General features: G+C 35.0%; 1 protein-coding gene across 1 annotated transcript; it reads right to left on the reverse strand.

Moving 5' to 3' along the window:
• Positions 1 to 797: 797 nt before the first annotated feature.
• Positions 798 to 10,064, reverse strand: DMRT3 (doublesex and mab-3 related transcription factor 3). Its single transcript, XM_075339912.1, has 2 exons — positions 9,668 to 10,064; positions 798 to 1,750 (listed from the first exon to the last, which is right to left on the reverse strand). The coding sequence occupies exons 1-2, from the start codon at positions 10,062 to 10,064 to the stop codon at positions 798 to 800; spliced, it is 1,350 nt and encodes a 449-aa protein (XP_075196027.1).
• Between the last annotated feature and the right edge of the window lie 1,126 nt (positions 10,065 to 11,190).

Genomic DNA, 11,190 nt, shown 5'->3' on the forward strand with positions numbered 1-11,190 from the left:
CTGCTGTACATAAGAATTGTACTAGCTATGTCTGGGATAGGCCTTTTCGTCCAACTTACCTCTCGTAAACATCCCATATATTCCCTAAATATATTTTTGGATATATTCGGACCCTAATTTCATTTACAAATTAATTTTATTTAAACACACAAAAAAAAGAAAGTGAAATCTGAACTACAGTATAAGTACATTGCACCTGTTTCCCGGAATACGCCAGTGGAGTGATTGACTTTCCCAGCACGCAGATGGCTTGTTCATGAGTGTGCGCTAATTTCATTTGACAAACTACAAGTATAAATGACATGCTCATCATCATTTTTATTTCATCTACAGTCCTTAGCATGCTACATTAACCTGACAATGTTTAATCCTGGGCTCATTTAACAATACATTTCATGCAGTTCACATACTGTTTGTAATATTATATTATCATCACATATGGTCATTTCTCTTGCACAGTGTATGAATATCTGCAAAATTCACATATTTAATTTCTGTCTTTTGACTCTTAATATTTATTAGACATCTCTTAATACGTAGAGACAAGAATGCATGACGCTTAATTTCAGCTATATGTATTTGACGCTTGTAAAAAGACACAACATAATACAATACATAGGTCTTCAGTCTCATATTCTATACATCAGGCTGGTGGTCTTGCGGAATATTATTTACACAGTCCCACTGTGAGAACAATAATGCGCAGTGTGCACTATTTATTGCTTCCACAAGTGCAATGAATAGTGGCCTATTAAATAAAATTTGTTTCCACTGTCCTATAGCAAGTCTGTCATCTGTTAGGACGAACTGTTAAGTATTCTAGAGTCGGCAGAATCTGATCTTTCCTCATAGTCTTCCTCTGTGTAAATGGGCTGTTTTACTACTATTGAACAGTTGTCCTCAGAGCCTGGGATTCTAGGATCTTCAGGGGCTCTAGGGGGAAGGACAGGGGAGCTCCTGAAGACACCTGAGGAATTTCCCGAAAAAGGACTGACATATTGAGATCTTAGTTGGTATTGTTGTTGCAATGTCATTGTGTTCCATAGAGTGACATCATTGGGCAGGAAAGGGCTAGACTGGTTCCTTGCTAAAGTGTTCCTCAATAGTAGTGGGTACCTGGGTGGTTGTGGGAACGGATGCTGTAAGGGCACAGCTAATGGATTTGGAACCACATTGTTAGAATCTGCTGAGAAACGAAGTGTATCTGGTACTCTGAAGGCTGATCCCACTGACCATTTGGAAGAGGTCAATGGGTATGAGCCAAGAGTGTGTTCAAAAAGGTGACCATTAGAAGGTAACATAATGCCATCTGGATCAGTTGCAGTTCTCTCTCCAGTCACAGAGGATCTGCTTGATAGAAGGACTTCTACAGCCCCAACAAGGTCACCGCCACATCCTTTCAAGATAAGTTCTAGCACAGTAGGTTTCTGACTTGGAAATATCTTCTTCAGGACCTCAAGAGGAGGTCTATTGGACTTCAGGCTAAATGGCAAAGACACTGTGCCAGAAGAGCCCTCAATAATAAGATGACTGTGCTCTGCTTGGTACTTAGGGCTATCTGACGTACTTTCAGCACTACTGCAATTTTTTTGTGCTGGATATCCGGACTCATCCACTGACACCACCTCAGGGCTTTCTGGGGAACAGCAAGGCTTCACGTCTGGGGGAGATCTTTGATCTGTATCTTTGTCACTGTAGTTTTCACCATTTTCAGTTCCGCTGCTGTCACCTAATCTTTCCTCTGACAGATCTGAAAAATATTAACGAAACATTTGATTTATTTCAGAACATTTTAGTCATACGTGATGCTCTATTTAGTTTCTTTCTCTATATGTAACCATGTTGACCTGCAATGTTGAAGATTATTAATTGCACCACAGACAATAACATATTAGTTTGAACTGCTAATTTTCCTGACAATAAATTATAAAGTCCAAAGAATTTATCGCCGAGTCATTTACAAAAAATAATTACAAATATTGATTTTCAAAACACAAGTTTTATCTATAGATAGATGTCCATGCATGACATCTGCTTTACAGTGGAACTTCGCTTAACGAGTAACCCACTTAACGAGAATTTCTCTTAACAAGCAAAGCTTTCTGTAAATTTGTAACCCGGTTTACGAGAAAGCTTTGCTGTGCGAGCAAAATCCTCACCTCACACACTTCCGGTTCTATACATCCACCGCGCTCTGACCCGCACTTGCAGTCAACACAAACACACACATGCACGCACAAACACACACAAACACACACGCACGCACACACATACAGTATTATGCTCACCTTACCTTCCATTCCACCGCCGGTCTCATGGTTCTTGTAGTTCCCGGGTACATCGCGACGTGCTCGCGGCGAACTACAAGTACCATTAGGCCGGCGGTGGAAAGGAAGATAAGGTGAGCATATAATATGTGCGTTTGCGTGCGTGCTTGTGTGTTTGTGTGTGTTTGTGTGCGTTTGTGCGCGTTTGTGCATGTGTGGAATGGCACAATAGGGGACCAGGATGGGACATTTAACTAGTTGTGGAACGAATTGTCTGCATTGCAGTGATTTCCTATGGGAAATCTTGCTTTGCTGAACGAGTAACTTGGTTAACAAGCACAGTCCCAGAATGGATTGTTCTCGTTAACCAAGGTTCCACTGTATTTCTCACAAGGTAGAACAGAGATCTGGAGAAACCTTACGAAATTGGTGCAGGTCCTAGAGTTACGACCAGTATGTATCATGTTTTAGGTGGGAAAACAACTTTAACCATGTGTATATTATCTATATTATCTATTAAAATAATCATTTAAAAAAAATTTAGATCAAAGAAGTCATAATTGTCTATACACTATTATCACACAGGAACAGATATATCCCAAAAGGTTGATTTTGACTTCCTATTAAGTAGACATATACTGTATATTTAATTGGGATAGATAGATAGATAGATAGATAGATAGATAGATAGATAGATAGATAGATAGATAGATAGATAGATAGAAAGATGGATAGATGGATGGATAGATAGATAGATAGATAGATACATAGATACATAGATAGATAATACATAATACATAGATAGATAATATATAATAGATAATATATGATAGCTAAAGATAGATAGCTAGATAGATAGATAGATAGATAGATAGATAGATAGATAGACAGATAGATAGATAGATACATTGATGATAGATTGATAGATAATATATAATAGATAATATATAATAGATAGATAGTCAGAGAGACAGATAATGATAGATAGATAGAGGATAGATATATAGATAGATAGATAGATAGATAGATAGAGGGATAGATAGATAGATAGATAGATAGATAGATAGATAGATAGATGGATAGATAGATAGATAGATAGATAGATACACAGATAGATAGATAGATAGATAGATAGATAGATAGATAGATAGATAGATAGATAGATTGATAGATAGATTTATTTATACATAGACAGGTAGATAGACAGATCGTAATCCCAGACAAGAATATCATACAGTATAAATAGTTTTGCTTTTCTAAATTAATAGATTTATATTTCCCATTCATTTCTTTTTAATTTTATTGTTTTTTTACGTACAGTCTTGTTTTTTTGTACATTTAAAAAAGTGTAATGTGTTGCTAAAAAAGAGAAGCAACTCTGAATTCACACATCAATTTTTTTTCTCATACTTAAAAAAACGAATTTGTTTTCGTCAAGGTGCTGGATATGATTTTGTATCTACTTTTGGTCCATGGTTCCATTTAAACCATCCAGATATCATCTGTTTTACTTGGAAGAATAAAAAAAAATAAAAAAAAAACTTTAGGAGGCTTGCTAAGCTTCCTTTAGCATTCAGTCAGTGAAATATACACAAAACATAAATGCCACATGGATGGAATCCGTGAATACATACGCATTTTTATTTATTTATTTTTTAAATGAGTTTGGTCTAATAATCCCTGTTATGTTTTTTTTGTTTGTTTGTTTTTTGGGGTTTTTTTAGGGAGAGCATCAGTTGCCCCCCAAAAAAAACATGTAGAAATACCCATAAAATACAATGGATATGTGTACTAGCTGAAGAACAAATAAATAGAACACGTACTGAAACTGTACATGTGAATGTGTCCAAGGCTGTGTAGTTTTTTTATGCAGCTTTTTTTTGTTTTCTTTTTTTTTTACTAAAACCAGAAGTGTGTTCAAAAGGGTTGAACAAAATATAAAGGAATACTGAATGTAAAATTGCAAACTAAAAATCTATGCATATCTTATCTTTTATTTTAAAATAACTTTAATTATAAACAGCTGAAACCTATACAGTGTTTGTATTTCACACAAGCATGTACAAAAAAACTGTTATATTTTCATCAAGAAAAATTAGTGATTTTTCATCTGTATTGTTATCCGTCTGCAATGTATATCTGTTATTCTACAGCAGAAGTTATTCAAATTAACAAGACCAAGTACAGTTTACTACTTTAAAGAATTACAATGTATCCATATAAACTGGTTATTATATGGATAATACACATGAAATCAATTTTTTTGCACAACCTTTGACTTGAACAGGCAAGTTACATCCAAAATACAAAAGAGAGTAGCTGATGTATTTTTTTTTTCATGCATACATTTGGTCTGTATATATATAAAGAAATAAAATAAATAAACATGTATATATATATATATGTGTTTAATATATATATATATATATATATATATATATTAAACACACATATATATATATATATATATATATATATATATATATATATACATGTTTATTTATTTTATTTTTTTATATATATACAGACCAAATGTATGCATGAAAAAAAAAATACATCAGCTACTCTCTTTTGTATTTTGGATGTAACTAAAATATACAGAATTTACTATAAAATAAATATATAATATATATAATATATATATATAATAAATATATCATTTAAATTATATATATATATATATATATATATATATATATATATATATATATATATATGTATTTAATATATATAATTTAAATTTAATAACATTGTCCAGGGTGCTGTCAGTTATTTCTATGGACAGCTCCTGGACCAAAAATGCGGTTGTGTGCACATATCCTCAACAATACATAAAAATGTACTACTGCCATGGTAGGCTACTCTCACAAACACACAAACAGTAATTTGTATAGTTTTTCATGACCTGCTCAAAGATGTTCTTTATAGCTTTTAGTTATTTATTTTCACTTAATATTACAAAACATGCTGCAGCTATCTGTTACTCTAAGGAATATAACAATGCACTGAAAAGTCTACATACATAGCTTCCTTTTTTACCAATTAGTGGCATGGAATTTTTCTCTTAAAAAAACAAAAAAAAAGAAAAAGAAAACATTCTCTAGATATTTTTTTCTGGCTCCTGAGAAATACATGTTACACAAGTAACAAAATAAAAATGCCACCAATGCATTTGTAAAAAAAAGGAAAAACACATAAAGATTCATGACATTTTTTAAGCATAGTAAAAAACTGAAAAAAAAAAATAAAATAAAATTTAAAAAAATGTGAATCAGGCATGTAGAGCATAGTAGAATAACTATAACACATTGCCAGCTGAATGGTCCAATATATGAGCACATTTACATTTCTGTAATGGAGAGAAACCCCACATGGTATCAGAAATTGTTTTTATATTAATAGTAGAAATAATGCCTCTTATATGAAATGATTACATCATACTTGTTTGTACACATCCAATATTAAAAAAGAAATCTGGAAGGATAGATAGAATCATAGATAGATAGATAGATAATATATAGATAAATAAATAGATAATATCTAGATAAATATATAGATAATATATAGATAAATAGATAGATAATATATAGATAGATAGATAGATAGATAGATAATATATAGATAAATAAATAGTTAATATCTAGATAAATTTATAGATAATATATAGATAGATAACATAGATAGATAATAGACAGACCCAGTTTTGTGCTTTTCAGTTTTAGTGATTTGGCTTCATATTTAATCTATTAAATCTAATTATCCCCACAAATATAACCATACAACTGCTAATAAAACATGTTATAAAATATCTATCACAATATTATAACAAAGTTATTCTTTGAATAATTTCCTCTATATTTTTGGATGTAAGTTGCCTGTATAGATAAATACATACTGTGTGTCATTGATATCGCCGGTTTAATAGACATATCTAGTAGCGAAAGAAGAAAGTGAATGGGCTGCTGGTCTGGAGAAGGCCCTCACAGTGTGACCGCAGGGTGAGCGCCATTTCTCACTGTCTCCATCCCTCCACTGCCCCTATAATGCCGGTACGGGAGCTACAGAAGCTGCGCCCGGCGGAGACAGCACGGACAGGCTACAGCTAGCGGATTACTGCCTGCACATCAGAGCAGTGTGATCCCTGGGAAGGAAGGGTGGAAATAGGGAGATTGACCGGTCTACAAAACTACCAAATACTATGAACTGTGCATGTATATTATTTTCTTCCTGATTAGATACACATTATATTACATTATGTCAATATATATTTTAGCAATAAACAGAAAGTAGACTGATGAATGAAAGATAGATATTACATACATAGATAGATAGATAGATAGATAATAGATAGATAGATAGATAGATAGATAACAGATATAGGGATAGATAGATAGATAATAGATAGATAGATAATAAATAGATAGAAGGATAGATAGATAATAGATAGATAGATAGATAGATAGATAGATAGATAACAGATATAGGGATAGATAGATAGATAATAGATAGATAGATAATAGATAGATAGATAATAAATAGATAGAAGGATAGATAGATAGATAGATAATGGATAGATAGAAAGAAGGATAGATAGATCGATAGACAAAAGACAGACAGACAGATAGATAGATAGATAGAGGGGTAGATAGAGAGAGAGATAGATAGATGATAGAGGGATAGATAGATAGAAGGATAGATAGACAGACAGGCAGATAGATGATAGATAGATAGATAGATAGATAGATAGAGGGATAGATAGATAGATAGATAGATAGATAGAAGCATAGATAGATAGACAGACAGACAGACAGACAGATAGATAATAGATAGATAGGATAGATAGATAGATAAAAGGATATAAAGATAGATAGATAATAGATAGATAGATAGATAATAGATAGATAATAGATAGAGGGATAGATAGATAATAGATAGATAGATAATAGATAGATAGAAGGATAGATATATAGACATAGATAGATAATGGATAGATAGAAGGATAGACAGATAGATAGATAGATAGATAGATAGATAGATAGATAGATAGATAGATAGATAGATAGATCGATAGACAAAAGACAGACAGACAGATAGATAGATAGAGGGGTAGATAGAGAGATAGGTAGATGATAGAGGGATAGGTAGATAGAAGGATAGATAGATAGACAGACAGACAGATAGATGATAGATAGATAGATAGAGAGATAGAGAGAGAGATAGATAGAGGGATAGATAATAGATAGAGAGATATAGATAGACAGACAGATAGATGATAGATAGATAGATAGAGAGATAGAGAGAGAGATAGATAGAGGGATAGATAATAGATAGAGAGATATAGATAGACAGACAGATAGATAGATAATAGACAGATAGATAGATAGATAGAAAGATAGATTTATAAAGGGATAGATAGATAGATAAATGGATAGATAGATAGATAGATAGATAGATAGATAGATGATAGATAGATAGATAGATAGATAGATAGATAGAAGGCTAGATAATAGATATATAGGTAGATATATAATAGATAAATAGATGATAGATACACGGATGTATACTATAATATGTGCATGTTATCTGTATCCCTATCCATGGCACATAAGTCGGACCATGGCGGTATATAGAGGCAGGGTTCTCTCGCAGGATCTGCCTGCATCTCCCGGGCTCCATAATGGAGGAAGCTCAGAGTCTCCGGTAACCTGACCCTCTCCCGGTGACATGTGTTGGCACGGGTGGAGGCTATACTTGCTTTCCTTCTTGAGCAATCTTACACGCTTCACTACTTGTCTCCTTCATCTAAGCTGAAAAGTGGCCCGGGGAATTTCAATAAATCATAATGTGATAAACCGCATAAGCAGCAAGTGACAACAAATGTGTTATTCCAGTGTTTGTACATATCATTGTATCTACACACTGCTGCCGGCTCTATGTGCCCGGGCCATCCTGACTGGAGCTGCCAAGCACAGGAAATGCCACTTATCCCTGGCACCTGAACAGCAGGGATGGCGATCAGTGCCCAGGGCTGCTCATGGAAACCGTCACTGTGAGGATGGGCTTAATGGAAGCCAAATAACGCACAGCATTAGTTATAGATTCACTTAAAATGGGCATTAGATAATTTACATAAAATTGCAGGAAAGAAAGCTTATTTCAGGAAATTTCTCCCAATTCAGCTCAAGGCAGATAATGTAAGAGGTATACAAAATATAGCTAACATATCGAATCTGTAACAAAGCTTCTATGCGTGAAATAAACATATATATATATATATATATATGTAAGTATTATACATTAGTTATATATTAGATTGTTGGATCATGATCAGTAAATCCTCTCATATACACTGATTGCTGATGTCTGCCGTTAATACAACCTCAGCAGCAGTTTTCTTCGTATTTATTAGTATTAATAACTTGATAGTCTGCATCTTTCTTATTATAAGAGGTATATATTATTACTATTCTGTTATTGTTAGATTGCATACTGACATTAGTAATGCGAATCGATTATAATATCTACTTTTATTCTTAAGAAAGTTTAGTAGACATTTCCAGAAAAATAGCGCTAATAAATATTTTTAGTGTGATAAAAAAGTATGCAGAAACAGCCAGAACATATAAGACTTCATTTAAACACTTTAGGTGAATATTAAATTAACTTTGTAGTGCTAAAAAGATGGATGGGAGAAAGAAAGAAAGAAAGAAAGAAAGGAAAGAAGGAAAGAAGGAAAGAAAGAAAGAAGGAAAGAAAGAAAGAAAGAGAGAAAGAAAGAAGGAATGAAAGAAAGAGAGAAAGAAAGAAGGAAAGAAAAGGAAAGAAAGAAAGAGAGAAAGGAAAGAAAGAAGGAATGAAAGAAAGAGAAAGAAAGAAAGAGATAAAGAGAGAAAGAAAGAAAGAAGGAAAGAAAGAAGGAATGAAAGAAAGAAAGAGAGAAAGAAGGAAAGAAAAGGAAAGAAAGAAAGAGAGAAAGGAAAGAAAGAAGGAATGAAAGAAAGAGAAAGAAAGAAAGAGAGAAAGAAAGAGAGAAAGAAAGAAAGAAAACAAAAAGAAATATATATAGACATTATTTTATTATTTTATTTTTGCACGGTTTCTTCCAGATGCAATAGTTTTGGCATTCATTATATACATATGTTATTGCTATAGTTGCTGGGAGCTTCCATCTGTACAGACAAGTAAATCATACAAGGGTTATGTGCGGTTAGGGTTAATAATTGCTGCTAATAGAGCTGCTTTAGGCATTTTCTTCTTTATGTGCAGATTATTACCAGCATGGTCAGTATCATCATTATTTGCTTTTACTATTCTGACATTTCTAATGTTGGTGGCACCATATTCTCTGCCTCCAAACGTAAACAGACAAGTAAAGAAGCCATGCTCCTGGCAGTACCCACCGGTCTTTCCTGGCAGCTGCATGGTAGAGGACGGTTCCTGAGCCCACCTGATGGTCATCTCCCCAGGCCGGGATGCTGGCTGACTGGTGTCGGCTGGTAAGGAGGCTGGCAGGCCTGGCATAGGTCGCAGAGTGTCTGGTATGAGGCTCTCCAGGCTCTCGTTGGCCTGCTGCCTCCTGAGTGCCACCTGTGCTGCCATCACCCTCTGCCTTTCAATGATCAGAATACATTTCTCACAAGTACAGTCCTTGAAGCGGCAATAGCGCTTGTGGCCCTTGAGCCAGGAGAGGACCCCGTGGTTTCTACATCGGGCACACTTTGGGGTCCTCTGTAATGGGGCTCGTGGCTGTGACACTGGGCCCCCCATGTATAGGTAGGGAGAGCCGTAGCCATTCATTATCTTGCAGGTGACACCAGGCTTAGACTTTGGTGTCTAGAGAAGTAGAAGTCCTGTCCTCAGAGTTGTGAGGTGGTGATGTCTTCTTCTGTGATGTGAGGGATGCTGCAGAACACACCACCTTGTGTATCTTGCTTCCTATAACCCTCCTGCCTGGACTCAGAGTCCTACATCCTGATCTGCCCCTCTCTTGTCCACTTGTGTAGAACAGTGGAAGGTAAGTGCTTTATCTCCAGTTGATGTCCTCCAGGCAGGACCACGCGTGGTGCTGAAACTTAGTGCACAGGATCAGTAGGATACCAGGCTGCTGCTGTCTGGCACAGGACTTTCCATGCTGAGTGTGTGCATGAGATGGTGAGGGGTTGGGTGGCAGCTCTTCCCCTCCCCTTATTTCTCCGCCTCTTATTATCCTCCTCTATAGCCTAGTCCCAGATAGAGACCCTCACAGCCTGCGAACCATCCTCCAACAGCAGCCAGCTCCCATCCATCTAGAGGGCATGCCATCCTTCATCACAAGTGTTACCCTGAGGGCTATAATGGTGCATTAATAGTGATTATTGACTCTGCCAACTTATTCTGTTAGTAGAATAGTGTCTATTCCTTAATATGGATTACAATACACTGCATTTCATCTCCATTCATTATCAGGATGTACTGTAGTATTTACACTGTATCTCATGTTTGGACTGATTCTAAAGTAGGCTTCACAGTGCCCTTGTATGGTTTCATGAGTAATGTAGAATATACAGTATATCACAAAAGTGAGTACACCTCTCAAATTTTTGTAAATATTTTATTATATCTTTTCATGGGACAACACTGTAAATATGACATTAATACAATGCAATGTAGTTAGTGTATATTTGTATAACACTGTATACTTATATAACAGTGTAAATTTGGTGTGCCCACTAAATAACTCAACACAGCCATTATTGTGTAAATGGCTGGCACCAAAAATGAGTACACCGGTAAGTGAAAATAGCCAAATTGTGCCCAATTAGCCATTTTCCCTCCCAGGTGTCATGTGACTCATTAGTGTTTCAAAGTCTTAGGTGTGAATGGGGAGCAGGTGTGTTAAATGTGGTGTTATCCCTCAGAAATTCACTCATACTGGTCACTGTAA

Source organism: Anomaloglossus baeobatrachus, chromosome 1 (assembly GCF_048569485.1).
Source record: "Anomaloglossus baeobatrachus isolate aAnoBae1 chromosome 1, aAnoBae1.hap1, whole genome shotgun sequence".
NCBI classification, from domain to species: domain Eukaryota; kingdom Metazoa; phylum Chordata; class Amphibia; order Anura; family Aromobatidae; genus Anomaloglossus; species Anomaloglossus baeobatrachus.

Coding starts and splice junctions, on each gene's coding strand:
- DMRT3 (XM_075339912.1), bottom strand. CDS start 10,064: ATGAATGGCTACGGCTCTCCCTACCTATACATGGGGGGCCCAGTGTCA. Junction 1,751..9,667: donor GCAGCTGCCAGGAAAGACCG/GTGGGTACTGCC, acceptor AATATTTTTCAG/ATCTGTCAGAGGAAAGATTA.